General features: G+C 58.9%; 1 protein-coding gene across 1 annotated transcript; it reads right to left on the reverse strand.

Moving 5' to 3' along the window:
• Positions 1 to 219: 219 nt before the first annotated feature.
• Positions 220 to 16,229, reverse strand: STRIP1 (striatin interacting protein 1). Its single transcript, XM_084866191.1, has 21 exons — positions 16,002 to 16,229; positions 13,391 to 13,460; positions 12,683 to 12,757; positions 12,133 to 12,267; positions 11,931 to 12,051; positions 11,687 to 11,755; positions 10,759 to 10,865; positions 10,526 to 10,653; positions 9,997 to 10,179; positions 9,469 to 9,686; positions 8,494 to 8,559; positions 8,308 to 8,371; positions 6,979 to 7,050; positions 6,450 to 6,524; positions 6,231 to 6,328; positions 4,715 to 4,841; positions 4,406 to 4,506; positions 3,627 to 3,693; positions 3,097 to 3,201; positions 2,128 to 2,332; positions 220 to 1,131 (listed from the first exon to the last, which is right to left on the reverse strand). Exons 1-21 carry the CDS (start codon positions 16,182 to 16,184, stop codon positions 884 to 886), a joined length of 2,517 nt encoding a protein of 838 aa, XP_084722317.1. The 5' UTR covers positions 16,185 to 16,229; the 3' UTR covers positions 220 to 883.
• Positions 16,230 to 16,649: the final 420 nt, after the last annotated feature.

The raw sequence follows: 16,649 nt of genomic DNA on the forward strand, positions 1-16,649 counted from the left end.
TGATCCTGAGAAGCCTGGAGCTCCTACCACATGACATCAAACCCACGGGTGCAGGACGTGTCACCCAGCAACCCAGAGCCCTGGAGCCGGCACCCCCAGATGGAGGCGGGGAGAGCACTTTGGAGAGCCCCATGGGTGGGAAGGCAGGCAGCCTGCAGGAGACGTGCTGGCAGGAAACCCCTTTCTAGACCTGGAGGACATGCTCAGGGGAGACAAGGCCGCTGGAATTGCTTTTACTTCCTTTTAATGTAAACAGAATACACACACACATTAAAAACCCCAACGTGACACAGAGATACATACAGGTTTATATATAGTATTTACAGACCTTGCAGATCGAGAGGGAAAGAGCACCTCTGGCTAAGGGAAGCTTCTCTTCCCCCGCACCCTGTCCAAGCCCAGAGCTGAGGGAGCCACAGGGGCCTCTGCAGCTGCTTCTGGAGGAAACTCAGCGGGAGGCTGGACTGACATCAGAAACCCCCAAAGCAAAACCAGGACTGACGTTCTGGCCCCGGCCCCAATGCTGTGTCCTCCTAGGCAAGCTGGATCTGCCAAGAATCTGCATGTCTCAAGAAGAGTCAGCGTGAGCCCCGAAATTCAGATGTGATGGGATCCCAGCCTATCCCAGCCTTGGGCTGAATGAGAAATGAGCTGCAGCCACCCATGTCCGAGACAGAGGGCAGAAGGAATGGAGAGAGGGTGGCAAGAAGAGATGATGCTCCCAGGCAGGATGCTGGGATCAACCAGAGGCCAAGCCCGGTCTGGGGAGGGCACAGTGAGGAGGTGCTGCCACCTGGAGGGGGCTGGGCGCACTGCAGTGAACCGGGACGGGCCCTAGGCGCCTGGACACATCACGCTTCCTCTTGGGCCTCCTGCAGGAGCCTCACTGCAGCAGCTCTTCCCAGGAAATGGGCTTGGAGAAAACCTCCCTTTCTAACCAGAGGTCATAGTTCATCTGGAAGTCCTCAGGGAGGTCCACCCGCTGGCCCAGGACGCTCTGCAGGCAGTTGTCCACAGGCAGGAAGTCGGGGTTGCTGTGGGCCCGGTCATAGCGCCGGGCGTTGAAGCGTTCAATGTTGGCACGGAGGGCACACTCCTCTGCTTGGAAGTCCCAAGGCCGGGCATCCAGATCTGGGACAAACAGAAGCCACGGTCAGGAGAGGCCTCACGGCAGCTCCCCTTGCATTCACAAGCTAAGGCCATGCCACTCCCCCACTTGACATAATGTCAACTTCCAAGCCCCACGTGCCCTCAGCAACACCGACAGGACTTCTTTCCTGGATACAAGGAAAGTCAGGTGCGAGGAGAAAAGCCAGATCTACCGAGGAGCCACAGGGTGGCACACGCTCTGAAAGCCCCTTGTCCCTGGCTCTCCGGATCAGAGGAGGAGCGTGCAGGCCCCTCACGAGCTCGTTCTCTCCATTCCCTGCCCAGGCGCACAGGCACAGGCACAGGCGCTGGGCCAGGAACTGAACGATGCGGCAGCAGGGCCAGGGGACACCTGGAGAACCCACTCTGCTTAGGAGGCCGAGGCGGCTGCCCAGAGGGGAAGAAACACGTGGACACAGGACAGCGGAGGTCTATGTGCGGGGAAGGCACCCTGCCAGGAGAAGGCACTGAAGAGGGCACAGGCTATGTGCACAGATTTGAGTGCCCGTGTGCCCAGAGACCCGGAGTGACGGGCTGGGCTGCAGAGAAGCTGGGTTCTGGTTAGAGAGGAGGAGGAGGAGGGAGGGAGAGAAGAAGGAGGGGGGTAAGGAAGGTGAAGGGGAGAATGGGGGCGTCATATGCCACGTTTGAGCATTTGGCTCTAAGTCCAAGGGCAATCGGAGGCCAGTGAAGGCCTGTCCTCAGAGTGCCCGCAGACCGCACTCTAGAAAGATCAGTGGAGCACAGTCTGAGGCTGAGGAAGAGCTGAGAGAACTTGTGGGCAGGGGGGAGAGGAAAGACGGGAGAGAGACGCATGACAATTTCTGGAAAAGGCAGAGCTTCGAGGGAGGGAGAGTGGGGATGGTCAGACACCGTGTCAGGGCAGCTTCTCACGTCCTTCCTCTGCTCCCTCTGGATTCCTCGGCGGCCTGCGGGGAGGTGACCTGCCCGGCCCCGCCGCGCCCACCGCGGGCTCACCGTTGCCGTAGGCCCAGTCGTCGTTGAGCCGGTGCCGCACCTTCTGGTAGATGGCGGACATGGTCTTCATGTTGCTCTTGCGCCACTGGCGCCCCAGGTACTTGGTCTGCACCTTGAGCAGCTTCAGCACGTACAGCTGCATCATGGCTTGCTTCACCTTCAGGGCGCGCTTCAGGATGGGCGCCGACTTGAACACCACCAGCATCTGGAGGGCACGGCGGGCACAGAGAATGCTGTCTCACAGCGCTGCTCACCCGTTTGCGGTCACAGGTGGGGCGAGCAACTGTCCCAGCTGTCCCCAGCCTGAGGGGTTTGCTGGGACATGGGACTCACTGCTACCACCACCAAGTCCCAGGCAAACCAGGACCATGGCCCCCATCATGAGCTGTTTTGGAATCTGAAGCCATGAATTCCTTCAGAAATACTGCTGTGTGCACGCCCCTGCAGTTCCCGGGGGCTCCCGGCCTCCCCACCCAGAGCTCGGGGTAAGGTGGACTCCCAGGCCCCGGATGGAGAGGAGGCCCTCCTGCGAGTGGAATGGTGCCAGGCCCCAGCTCAACGTGTCAAGGAACCAGGAATCAGGCCTTAAAACACAACGGTGCGGCCGCAGGAAAGCGAGGAGGGAGGAAGAAGGATGCAGCCGCAGCAGCGAGCCCGCCCGGACCCTGCTCCTGCTCCTGCTCCTGCTCTGCTCCTGCTCCGCTCCTGCCCCTGCCCCTGCCCCTGCCCCTGCCCCTGCCCCTGCCCCTGCCCCTGCCCCGCTCCTGCCCCTGCCCCTGCCCCTGCCCCGCTCCTGCTCCTGCTCCGCTCCTGCTCCTGCTCCTGCTCCGCTCCTGCTCCTGCTCCTGCTCCTGCTCCTGCTCCGCTCCTGCTCCTGCTCCTGCTCCTGCTCCTGCTCCTGCTCCTGCTCCGCTCCGGGGGACGGGCGGGCCTCCGCAGCTCCCGGACCCACTGACCGCGCTGACTCACCATCGTTCTTGAGTGCTTCCACTTGGTCAGCTTGTTCAAGATCCGGAGGAGATTGATGCAAGAAAAGAGGTTCCTCCAGCAAAACTGGTTATTGTCGCCTGCTTCCTGCAGGGAAAGCCCAGGGACCATGACCCTCAGGGCAGGGGCTCAGCGGCTTCCAAGGCGGGCGCAGGCATGGTCTCCCAGCCGGTGCCGGCACCTCTCCTCTCCTCAGCCCCCAGAAACTCCATCCCTCAGAGCTGTGCCCAGAGTTCCAGCGAGGGGGAGAGAAGCAGCTCGGCCCGGTGAGCTCTGGGTCACCAGCCCCTGAGGACCATGCTCCCAACAAGGGAATCCCTACCCCCCGTATCTTTCTGCCCTACAAGGCCCCTCCCCACCCTTGTGTGCAATTAGTGCTTTAAAAGCCAGGCACTCGACAGGGACCTCATCTGTGAAGCCACCACCACCCTCGGTGGGGGAGCCAGGCTCTGCCCCCCCTCCCCCCGCCGCCACCACCACCAAAGGGACAGCCGGTAGAGCTGGCCACTCACCAGACTCTCGGCAGTCAGCTCTGGCAGCTCGTGCACCACGCAGTGAGGGTAATCCAGGACGGAAATGCTGTGAGGGCAGGGGCAGGCAGGCCCACCATGAGCAAAGGCTGGGTCTGGCTCTGCTCTCCTCTCACTTGGTGGGATGCAAGCGGAGTCTACCTTGCCTGCACCGCCCTGTTTCCAGCTCTAAGGTGGAAAGCACTTGCTCCCAGAGAACCTGTAGGGTCCCTCTGGCCAGAGACCAGCCCGCCATTGTGTAGGGGAGGACCCTGCTCTCCCCGCAGCACTGCTCCTGGCTGGGGGAGACTTCTTAAGCAGTGAGTGCCCTGCCCCTCGGGAGTGGCAGCTGATGACTTGCCCTGGGATGTACCACACTGAGGAGCAGGCACTGCCAAGTACAGGTGGCACAGGAGAGAGGGGCAGAGGCTAGGAGTCAGCGTGTGACAGTGAACATGGCTGAGCTCCCTAGAGAAAGCAGGCAGCCTGGCTGGCCTCCTCAAAATAAATTAATTAAATTTAAAAGGCCCGGGACAGCAAGGGCTGTACTGGAGCCCAGGATGAGACCCCTCCCACCCAGGCACAGACTGAGTCCCATGTCACCAGATAGCTAGACTCAGATCGGACACACTGGTGTTTCCAGGGGCAGGGGCCATGCTTCATTCATCTCTGAGAAGCGGGGCAGTGCTAGCCTGTGGGTGCTGAGTGGGTTCAGTGGGAGCAGCCCACTGGGAGCCCTGCCATCTGTCCCTGCCCCCCTCCTGAGCCCTGGTCCCTGTCACCTGTTCTTGGCAGTGATGTAGGACATGATGTTTTGATTGAAGAACTTCAGAATCAAAGGGATGCAGTTGGCAAACACCAGGTGCTGGGCCATGTACTCAAACTGAAACAACAGAAGACATCAGCACACCCCCAGGGGCTGCCCGTCTCTCCGTCTTTCCTCCCAGGACAGAAGCTTCAGCTGGAAGACGGATCAGAGCGTCTGTGCAGAGCTCAGGGGGTGTGAAGGCCAAGGCCTCCGCTCTCCAGGGCTGGGGGCAGCATGCCAGGCCGTGGCCAGTGGGCAGGAAGACGGCAGGCCTGGCAGGTACCTGGTAGATGTGGTTCAGCTTGAAGTGCTTGAGCAGCAGCAGCAGGACGGCGGAGATGGCCTTCACGATGACCTCCTTGTGGCGGTTCACATCCACGCCCAGCTTCATGCTCTGCAGCACCGTGGTGCTGAAACACACGGCCGGTGAGCCCGCAGCTTGCTCAGCGCCCTCCTCGGGGCTCCCAGGAGCCGGGACTCCTGAGCCTCCTCTGGGCTAAGGCTCCCACGCCACCCACCGTGGACATCTCAGCCAGGCCCCGAGCTCTCCCACCCACTCCCAAGCTCAGCACAGTTCTCGTCCTGAGATGTCCAAACACACCCGTAGCCTCTTTCCCTGCCTTTCCTCCACAGTGAACTTCTCAAGATCCCCTAAGCTTCTGCCACTACAGGGACCTGTTCTCATGCATGCTCTGTGGAATGCCACCACATGGCACACTTCATGTTATGGGGGAAACTTAGGAAGCATTGAGTTAAATAAGTTTCTTTCCTTTTTTTAAAAAATTTTTAATTGATTTTTTACAGAGAGGAAGGGAGAGGGATAGAGAGTTAGAAACATCAATGAGAGAGAAACATCGATCAGCTGCCTCCTGCACACCCCCTACTGGGGATGTGCCCGCAACCAAGATACATGCCCTTGACCGGAATCGAACCTGGGACCTTCAGTCCACAGACAGACGCTCTATCCACTGAGCCAAACCAGTTTTGGCTGCTATTTATTTATTTATTTATTTATTTTTTATTTTTCAGTTACACTCGACACAATATTATACTCATTCCAGGCGTGTAACAGTGCTTAGACACTTAAATCAGTTTCCTGATCAGGACTTCTCACTGTAAGAGGTGCAGTATTTGACTCTGGAACCCCCTTTCCAAGGACCATCACAACGGCCCAGTGTTCTGACACCCCCTTTGGTATTAGCCAAGCCCTGCCTCCAGCCTCACCTGCCTTTCACCCCAGACTCAAGGAGCCCCGCCACCAGGGAGCTGGGCGGGATGAGCGGGCAGGCGGCCAGGTCAAGGCCACGTCCCTCTCAAAGTAGAACACGGGCTCAGTGTGTCCTCTCACATAGAACAGAGGCAGTCAGTGCCCAGGGGAGAGTGTCACCTGAGACTCTCACAAAGGCCCACAGGCCGGGGACTGTGACCGGGAAGAACCCGCACCCAGGGAGGCTCAGCGCTGGCCGGCAAGGTGTCTCCGTGTCCTGTGCCCAGCCGCACAGCTCGGGGGGCTTTGGGAGAGGTCGCCCCAGCCTGGCTCGCTCTGCAGCGGGTGGACTCTCCGGTCACTCAGGCACCACTCAGGGCAGAGTCTACACTGGAACCCAGGTCAGCTGGGCTGACCCTCTCCCCAAGCAGCAGATGGAGACATTTAACCAAGTACTTTTTTTTTCTTCCTTCTGAGCCAGGAATACCCTCAACCTGCAGAGAAGTTGAGTCAAAAAAGGAAGCAACCTCCCAAACCTGGGGACCCCGTCTACTGCCCCACCTGCTCCACGCACCGGGGGGACGGTACTCACGGCATCTCCTCAGGCAGGACGTCGGCCAGGATGTTGATGGAGTCGGTTTTGGCTTTGGAGGTGGGGGCCGCAGCCAGCAGGATCTTCAGCAGCGCGATCTGGGAGGACAGGAGCGCCCAGGTGAGCCTCAGCCCAGAGAGGTGGTCCCGCAGGGCTCCGGGCAGGGCGTCAGGAGGGACTGAGGCGCTGGCAGGGCGGGCGGAGCCGGAGGGCACTCACCATGTACTGGGGCAGGCTGGGGAGCAGGCCTTGGTAGAGTGTCTCTGCAGGGACCTGCTCGACTTCCTCTTCTCCCTTCGACCACAAAGGCAGAGCTACAGCCCGTCCTGACAGGCTCCTGGGCCAGCTGACTCGCTGGCCGGAGGAGCAGCTGTCAGTCTTGATGTGAACAATGATGCTGAGGTGACAGCAGACCTGACTGACACGACATGCAGGCACTTGACTTGTAACAAGTCAGTCCTCACTACGCTCTGTGAAGGGGTATGATTGTTACTGCCACCTCCCAGGTGAGGAAACGGAAGCACAAGGACATGCAGTCTCCGGGGAGGCATTCGATTCAGAGGTGGTGACTGGCTCAGAGTCTGTGCTCTTAACCCCTGCACCAGACAGGCCACCCCTGCAGGGGGAGTAGGAAGGGGGGTGCTCTGAGGGCAGGACCAGGCAGCACCAGGCAGCTTCGAGGTCTAGGCCCAGCATGTGCCTGGGAAGAGCGGAGGGACCCTGTGGGCTGAGGAAGGCCCCAACTCACCCCTGAAAGAGGAGAGCGAAGGAACTCCTCCTCCATCTGCGCCTGGACCTCTGCGATCGACGTGTACTTGTGCTGGGGAGAAGGGGAGAGGCGCTGGGGAACAGTTCCCACTCTCTGGCTACATGCCCACACCCTGGCAAAGACCCGGGCAATTCTTCAAACAATCTTCTCCAAGAGGGAATCTCCACAAAGACCCCTAACTAACCTCCCAAACCCGAAATACTTTTCTAAGTGAGCAATTGCCTTTAAAAAAAATTTTTTTTTTTATTGATTTCAGAGAGGGGTAGGGGAGAGATAGAAACACCAATGATGTGACAGAATCATTGATCGGTTGCCTCCTCACACCCCTACTAGGACTAAGCCCAAAACTCGGGCATGTGCCTTGACCGGGAATTGAGCTATGACCTCCTGGTTCATAGGTCAATGCTCAACCACTGAGCCACATCAGCTGGACAGCACTTGCCTCTTAAAACCATTGTAAAAAGCACACAAGAGATTAGAAAAAAAAGCAAATTAAGAGAGAGAAAGGGGCTTTCAGATAGCTATAGTGACAGAAAAATTAGTCCAAGCAGAATCAAGTACCCAAGTATTCAGGATCAAGTACTCAAAAAGCTGAGGTGCATGGGGCCCACTCAGCACTAAACACTTCAGAAATACATTCCAAAAACAAACATTGACACTCCAGATAGGTTGTTAGGGAGACACCTCTTTCCCCCTCTTGGTGTTCCTTCCCGTGGAGGGATGTGGGTGTGCAGTACACCCCTGCCCCTCCCACACACCCGCCGGGCTGGCTGGGCAGAGGAACAGGACATTCTGAGCCCACCCCTTTCGCTGTTCTCTTTGACAAAAGCCTGTGCACTCCTCTGCTCCCAAGCAGGCCTGGCGGGCTCCAGCACTGTCGGCTCTGGGGGGGTGAGTCTGCCTCATTCGGGAAGTCAGGGCTGGGACACCTATGGCTGCTGTGTCCTCCGCCTCATTCTCTACTCTCGCTGCCAGCCTTAAGGCTGGGGTTTCTATCTCCACCTGCCTACTCCTCTATCTCAATCGCCTTAGAACGTGAGCGGAAAGGGGGCTGTTTAGTGGGCCCTTAAAATTCCAACTGTCAGGTAATATAATCTTGAAGGAGCCACCAGTTAAGTACCCAACAAAAGCCCAGCTGGAATAAGTAGAATTTACGAAGAGCTGCTGAGAGGTACCGCCACCGTCCACCCACGCCTCAGCCCAGGCTCCGTCAGGCCGACAACAGCCTGACTGGCTTCTCCCAGCGGGCCGATCGCACTTCGCTCACCTGGGACCAAACTAGGCCAGAAGCCCAGCCACAGCGCCTACCTGTTTCAGAGTCTTGATGCTTTCGTGGATTGGCCTGGGCAGCCCCACCACCGTGTTCGTGTCGCTGAGGATAAAGGAGGCCTGTGTTAAGTCCGGACATCAATCCGCCTGGGTCCCCAAACACCAGAGGCCAAGCGAGTGGATTTCTCGTTCGCTTTCTTCCAAAGGAACTCGGATCTCACTCACCTGCCCAGAGTGTAACCTATGAATTTGCTGCGGCTGGACTCGAGGAACATCTCAATGTCTTTCTCTCTGCCCAAGAGAGAGAGCAAGGCTTTTACTAAAGGTCATTTCAAAGTGTTATCAATGGTTAATAAGATACAGAACATCCAGAAATTGTGGAGACAGAAGAAAATGTCTCCCTCAACTATTTTTCTTTATGGAAAAAAATAAAACCTTCAGACTATTTTAATGTCCTTCTTAACATTGAATCAATGACCTGAAATTATGTTACGTGTACTAGTAACTTGTTTATGATACTTGTAAAATTAGTGATACATTGAATTAAAAGCATACTATATTCAGAAATTAAGACTTTTGTCAACAGAACTCCTTGAGCATTTATAATTTTTACAATGAGAGCTATAAGCTACTGATTTTTTCATGAGTCACATTTTCCCGTCAAACAATCAGCGTATCTTGCATTTTCTGAAGACCTGTGTGTATTCCCATCTTGGATCACGAAAAACTGGGGCTTCACCGGGATGGAGAAAATGACTTCTAGATCCTCTCACATGTCCTTCTAGTTCTTAAGTTGGAGCCATTTCAAACAGACGCCATTTCTATAGATCAAGGTGCCTTTGCCCACTGATTCATCACATACATCTCAATACCCGAATTACGGCTCTAAAGGAGCTCTTCCTCAATCTATATCTTTTCTGTTAATCACATACAACACCAGGGGGTGGAGATGAGGTCACTTAAATGTCCTTGTTCCCATTTTCCCACCCCCTTCCTCACTCGTTATCCTGCCTACCCAAGAGCCCGCTCCGATTACCACCCCACACAAGGGCCTCTTTGTGCCAGGCCGGCCCCCAAGACCTGGAGAGCCTCCTCCCAGAGCCGAGCCCAGGCTGTCCCAGCAGAGGACCTCACGTGACCCAGGCCAGGTGCCAGGCTGGTGGGTGCGAGGGCCCTGGTTTCTGAAGGTGTGAGACTCACCTGACCTTGGGCGCCCAGGGGAGCCCCTTTGGGCAGGTAAGCCTGTCGGTCTGGGGGTGCTGCAGTGGGGGAGGCATCACCTCGTCCCGCTCGAGGGGGAACGTCTCGCCCTCCAGGCTGTTGTCGTCGTCGTTCTCTTCTTCCTCTTCCCGAGCGTCGTCGGCTTTGTAGGGGTCCCGCTCGTTGAAGGCGTCCAGGTTGTCCTGCTTTATCAGCGCCTGGAGACGGGGGGAGCACACGAGAGCCCCTGAGGAGCCAGGAAAGGCCGAGGAAGCCTCAGAGGCTGCGACACCGCAAGGGCAGTGAGAAACCAGACAGGAAGTCACGGCTGGGACCAGATGACAAATCATGCTTGCTCTAGTCCCTCCCGGAGTGCCCAGTGTAAGCTGGGACCTGCACCGGGGACAGTGTCCCTGCCTGGAGGCCTTCCTCTGACCAGCGTTCAGAGGCCATTCCCAGCCGAGCTTGTCCAGGGACCAGGCCACTGTGTGCAGAGAACCTGGGGAGCTGCAGGGACCTGTCGCTCACCTTGTGCTCCCGCCGGCCCCGCTTCTGCTGCTGCTCGATCAGGTCGGAGGCGGACGCGGGCGGCGAGGCGGCCCTCATGTTGCGGATCACCTTGATGCTGTCCTCGGGCAGCGGGGGCAGGCCCAGCAGGGTGCGCTTCTCCGCCTTCATGCTCTGCAGCTCCTCGAAGCCGCCCAGCGTGCACTGTGTCAGAGGAGCAGGCCGGGTCAACATGCCCACAGGCTCGCCAGGCGTGAGAGCACCAGGACCCCTTTACGGAGACCCTCTCGGCCTCTGAACAAGGGGCTCTATCCACCCCCAGGAGAGTCCAGTGAAGCTGGGGAGGGAGAGGAGAAACGGGCCGACCGAGCCCAGTGCACAGACACGTTCAGCTCTGTGTGTTCGCCATGCTCCTCAGTACAAGAGGCAGGCTGGAGTGCCTCCCCTTCCAGTCCACAGCTGGCCCATCTGGAAGGGAGGTGACCCAGGGGGAAGTGGCCAAGCCCCTCTCCGGCCCTGTCCCCTGGCTTCCCCTCCGGGAGGTGCGCACCAGCACTGTCTTCCAGAGCAGCAGGAGAACCTTCTTCATGGGGAAGTGAGGGGCGTGGCCACTGCAGAATTTGGTCACCATCCCGAACAGCATGATGGCGAACGGCTCGTTGTTGTACAGCGGGGAACCTGGAGGCGACTAGGGCGTCAGGAGCTCACGCAGGAGCAGTGCCCTCCCGAGCCCACCGGCCTCCGCTCCAGGAGGGGCCTCCGGACAGGAGACCCGGGTCCTACCCAGCTCGGCCCGGAAGGTCTGGCGCATGGTTCTCCACTCGGCCTTATCGCCCTCGCACTCCTGGTGAACGGTCTCCACGATCAGGTACATGATGTTGAGCAGCACCCTGGGGTGAGATACCAGAGCGGAATGGGGGGTCAAGGGAGCACCCTGACACGAGGAAAGCCTGGGTGCAAAGGCTGGCAGATGGGAGGGCTGTAACCTCCAGGACACTGAGCGTCCCACAGAGCACATGGGCTCCCTTCTGTCTCGTGTGCTAAGGTGGGACCAGATCTGTCCTGTATTTCCATGTCTAGCAAAGTGCTCACTCAAAGCAGGTGCTTGGCAAATGGCTGCTGAACGGACTCACGTGGACAATGGCCACGGCATTTGCTGCCCTGAGCTTCCTGGAGTGAAAAAGACCCCGCGGTGGGAGAGCTGCGGAATCCACCACAGCAGGGCAGGGTGGAGGCGAGACCAGGATGTGTCTGCCACCGAGAGAGCAAATCAGGAGCGAGCAGGGTGATGCCGGGACACTAACTACAGCGAGGACACCACCAGCACCCAGTCTGGAAACTTCCAAAGGCACAGGGACAGGTTCTAATCCTCACAGTTCGGGGAGGGGCTCTTGCTCTTGAGCAGCCACGAGCCTCATGAACCGCCAGGACTGACCCTCCGTAGGCGGGGGCAGCTGTGCATGAGAAGGTGGGAGCGTGAGGAGTGGACCCAGTGCTCCACCCGCTAGAAAGCCACCTGTTCTCACAGCCCTGCGTTCCATCACATGATTTCCTCTGGGAGACTCAACCCTGAGCCCGGCTAGAGCCCCCGCAGGGTGAATGATCCCACCAAGCCCATCACCACAGGTCAGCGTGAGAAGGAACGCGCACATGGCCGCACCGAGAAAACCGAGGGCGCCCAAGCCCTGCCCTGGCCTGGCTCAGGCCTCACCTGAGGTCCGTGCTGTCAGCCAGGGAGATGGCCGGCTTCCGCACCGCGCTGCTGCAGGCGGCGCTGTTGCTGCAGGAGAAACGGAGTCAGTGCTGCCCCGGAGGGAGAGGCCCCCGGACAAGGACTGCCCCCCCGGAGATAAAACGCTACGACACGTGCTTAGACTCAGGCTTTGGACCAGACTCTCAGGACTAGTGCCATAACCTCCCCCGCCCCCCGTCCCGGCCCTGCCCTCGGGACTCACTCTATTTCCATGTTCAGAAGCTCCACCAGCGCGTGGAACGTGCCCACCTCCAGGAGCAGGAAGATGTTGTAGCGCATCCAGGCCTGCACGTCCGCCTCGGAGCTGCACTCCCCGAAGGTGCCTGCGGACAGGCACAGCTCAGGGCCCTCCCAACCTGAGCGGCCAGCGCTGCGGGAGGCCGCGCCCTGGGTCCCCTCAGTACCTTGGGCGACGTAGAGGATTGCCCGGGCCACCCTGAGTCTCTTCTCCCGGGCAGTGACCTCCAGACCGTCCAGGAGCCTCATGGCGTGGGTCCGGTGCTGGTTGGTGTCCAGCTCGGTCCACTTCTTGTCTGTCACTGCAGGGCAAGAGGCCAGTTCCACCTGAGGCCAGACAGCCCCACAACGGCCCGGCACCGGCTAAGCCACCAAATGCAGGCCTGCCTCGGCACAGAGCTCAGAGAGCCAGCCACTCTCCCCATCGGGGCTCAGGTCCCCTGCTGCCCGAGGACCCTCCATTTCCAGACTGAAATGATGCTGTTTTTGGTGCAGTTTTAATCAGATAAAGTTTCTTTTCTTCCTAAGACTCACGATTTGAAAAGCCACCATCAGAGGACTCACAAGCCCCTCTGCATGGCACAGTTGGCCTGGCCTGGCCCGGCCATGGCTCAGCAGGCCACTCCTGGGTGACTGAGGCCACTGAGATGACTGGGAGGAACCCCAGCTCTCATGACACGGGTGAAAGGAACCGAGGTGTGGAGGGAACCATCTCACCATGGACGCGGAAGTCCTCCTCGAAGCATTTCCGGTTCATCAGGAATTCTGGCCCCTCCGTGTAGCTGTAAAGCTCTGCGAGAACAAAGTCTCATCAGCTCTGTGTCCACATCCCACACCGGGGTGCACACGCAGCACAGAAGGCAGAGTGTCTGCTTCCAGGCCCCACTCCATCTTCACTGGCCTATGCGCTGTAAGGACTGGTCCCAGTGTTCTGGTGAACAGGACGGAGAGAAAGCTGGCTTCCCCTGCAGCCGGCCCCAGGATGCCAGTGCAGCCTAGATGCGGGGTCGCCCCGCCTGGTGCACGTGGATCCCAGCAGGCCATGCCGGCAGCTGTCTCTCAGTGGGTGCCACCTTTTGAAGAGGCTTGTGGAGCAGCTCAGGGTAACCTCACATTACACAGGGCAGCGTGGCAGCGACAGATGTGCGCAGGTGCAGGCACCCGTGCTTGCACTCCTCACCTCTGTCCACACTGGGACTGGGCCACAGCCAACTGAGCCGACCACCCAGAGATGCGTCATTGAAGTAAAGGACAGGCCAAAGTTAAGGGACACTCAGGCCGGCATTCAGTAATGAACCTGTCTTATAAGCATCATTACTAAGACTAGCTAGGGGGGGAAGCGGACTCCAAATGGCACTCACTCTAAATTTTATTAAAGACCAATAAGGTAAACACACCCCAAACAACACAAGGGTCCCTCTTTACCTGAGAGCTCGGCCGCCCACTTGTCCGTGTCAGCATATTCAAACTCCAGGTCCGGAGACTCGGAATAGCCCTGCAGAGACAGGAGAGAGGGGACACATGGTCGCTGCTTCCCACAGGAAGAAGCACGTGCTTCCAGAGACCCCGCTGTGTGAGGGGCCACTGCCTCCCCTGGGCCCACGTTTTATCAATCAGTCTCCGCCGCTCAGGTCTCCAGCACCCGCTCGCTTCCTTCAGCGCACCTGTCACTCACGATCCAGGGGCCGGCGTATGGGTAAGTGCTACCCTCCTTGGCTCTGCAAGTTCCCTGAGAGGCGAACGCTGTCCATTTGGCTCACCATTGATTCCACAATGCCCAGCGCTGCTTGCCAGGAGTGAGTGAGTGAGTGAGTGAGTGAATAGTTGACTCAAATAAACACTTGCTGGATGAATGAGCACAAAGCTTCTATGCATTCCACGCAGTGAATGACCATTCACTCCATATGGGGCCAAGGTTCCGGCAGCCTGGGTTCTCTCTGGCTAGCGGGCGGTCACCAGCCAGGACAGCATGATTACCGACCCCCTCAGCCTCCCTGCCCTTCCTCCCTTCGGGTTCCAGTGAGCACCGACAGAGAGGGCAGCAGCTGAGCAGAATGGCTTCCCTCCTGCACGCAGGAGAGAATTCATGGCTGGGATAGGTGACCACTGAGGCCTCCTCTGGGAAGAGGAGACGTGGGAAAACAAGTGAAGTCCTCAGCCTAACCACAAGCTCCTTGGTAAGACAAAGGCCGCCCACCCACGAAACCACTTAACGTGCCCACAAACACGGAATGACATGGAGAACTCCACTCCTAGTCAGAGGCAACAGGGCACACGTGCGCAAGGTGCTGGACTTCAGGTCTTCCTTTATCGAATGGGAGGTGACCCACACCTACTGGAAGGGTTTTGTTGTTAATCCTCACTCGAGGACATTTTTTCAGTCATTTTTTGGAGAGAGTGGAAGGGAGGGCGACAGAGAAACATTGATGTGAGAGACATCAATTGGTTGCCAGAATCGAACCCGGAACCCTTAAAATTTTTTTTTTTTTTTTTAATTTCAGAGAGGATAGAGGGAGAGATAGAAACATCAATGATGAGAATCACTGAATGGCTGTCTCCTGCACGCCCCCCACTGGGGATTGACCCTGCAACCAAGGCATTGCCCTGACTGGGAATCAAACTCGGGACCTTTCAGTACCCAGGCCGACGCTCTATCCGCTGAGCCAGATGGACTAGGGCTACCGGAAAGGCTTTCAAGCACTCATCAAAATTAGGTAGCACAGGGCGGGCTCCTGGCAGGGCCAGCCCCCATCCTCCAGGCCCTGCCCTGGCTCCCAGCCCTGATGGCAACTGTGACTCAAGAACGAGCCCACACACCATCCGAATCTCTAAGAACACAGGTCTCTCAGCTCAAACGTGTTCACCGACTGCCCTTCCTTGGGTTTCGCCCAAATGGAAACGAAAGGGTAGAAAGAGGAATTTAAATGAGCTGGAGGGGATTTATTTGACCATTGACGGCTGCTTCCGGAAGATGTAAAGCTCTTTGAAACTGCAGTCCTCTCCTGATGAAGGCAGGGTCGCCCCACCGCTCTCACACCCTCCCTCAGCCAGCCCCCCAGCACAAGGCTCCGAAGAGGTGGGTTTCTCTGCTTTTGCAAATAATTCCCTGAGAACTCAGGGGAATGTCTGCTTTGGACCTGCCAAGTTTTGACATGTTTTACTAGTGCCAGAGGTCTGCACTAGCCCATAAAAACCACGTTCTGCCTTCACACGTCTCAGGATGGTGTCCTCGGACCCCATAGAGGCGGTGCACACGCCGCCGGGACCGAGGGGAGGTGAGGCGGTCCTCCCGCACAGAGGGCTCCGGGAAGGCGCCAGGCAGGAGCCCAGGGCTCGGCGGCGCCGGGAGAGTCTCCATTCATGAATTCTACCGCGGGCGGCAGGGGGAGGGCCCCCGGCTCGGGGTGAGGTGACAGTCCGCTCCAGGCTCCGGTGCCCGCGGAAGGGGAGGCACGGCCCACCAGCCGGAGAGCGGGGGACGCTGCGCCCTCACTCGGGTCTAATGGTGGGCATTTCTGATCCTGCACCGTTCAGCACGGGGCGCACCGGGCACCCCGGCCTCCAGTCACCGGCGCACCAGGTCGAACCTGCCCGGCTCGGGTCGGATGGAAGGTCCCCCCTCCCGCAGCCTCCGGGCGCCGCGGTACCCCCGGAGGTCACGGCCCCTCCCGGCTCCGCGCGCCCGGGGCCAGGGGCGGAGAGAGCCGGGGTCGGGTCCGCCGCCCGGTCCCCCAGCCCCCGGAGCGCACGCGGGCCACCGACTCTTCGCCCCGAGCCGGGGGCTCCGAGGGCGCGGCCCCGGCTCCGGCGCGGGAGGAGCGGACGAGCGCCCCGGCGGCGGCGGAGCTCGGGGCGCGGACCCGGCTCCACGCCCCCGACCCGCGGCGCCAGCGCCCCGCGGGGGCCCTTCCTTCCCATGTGAAATGACAGCTCGGCCGCCGGGTCCGCCGCGCCCTCCGGGAGCCCCGGCGAGGACCCGAGAGCCGCCGGGCCCGCGCCCCCCGCCGCCGCCAGCCTCGCCCCCCGAGCCCCTGACCTCCGAGTCTTTGCGCTGGTTGCGGTTGAACTCCCGGGCTTTGCCCGCCGGCAGGAGGCCCGCGCCGGCCCGCGGTGTTCCGGGCGGCGGCTGCGCGGCGGCGGCGGGCGGCGGCGGCGGCGGCGGCTGAGGCTGCTTGTTGTTCAAGATGAGCGGGCCGGGGCTGCCGGCTGCGGGCTCCATCTTGGCTGTTCCACACCCCCAGCTCAACTCCCGGACAGGCAGGAGCCGCGAGGCCACTCTCGCGAGATTTCTTCTTCCAGGAACGCTCCCCGGCCGCCATATTAAGTGTGGCGGCAAGCGCCGCCGCCATCTTGGCTGCCCTACGCCTCGCGAGATTTCCTCCGCTTGATTGACGTCTTACATCTTTTTTGGGTCCTTCCAGTTTCCACTTCGTTTCAGTCTCAGTTTATTTGTCTTTTTATCCCTTAGTTCCTTCAGTCATTTGAGTTGCCCCCCAACCTCCTTTAACATGGCTTTCTTTGCATTTGTCACTTTAATAGTCCTGATCAACGCTTAGGGTAAGGTGACCAGATTTTAACATTGGTAAAGCGGGACACCATTGAAAGGAGTGGGTGGGAGGGGTTTCTTGATTAAAAATTTGGTCTATATGGAGCAACAAAAATTTTCATAGAACGCAAAAATAGT

The sequence above is a fragment of the Pipistrellus hanaki genome (genome assembly GCF_964339955.1).
Source record: "Pipistrellus hanaki genome assembly, chromosome: 18".
In the NCBI taxonomy this organism is placed as follows: Eukaryota; Metazoa; Chordata; class Mammalia; order Chiroptera; family Vespertilionidae; genus Pipistrellus; species Pipistrellus hanaki.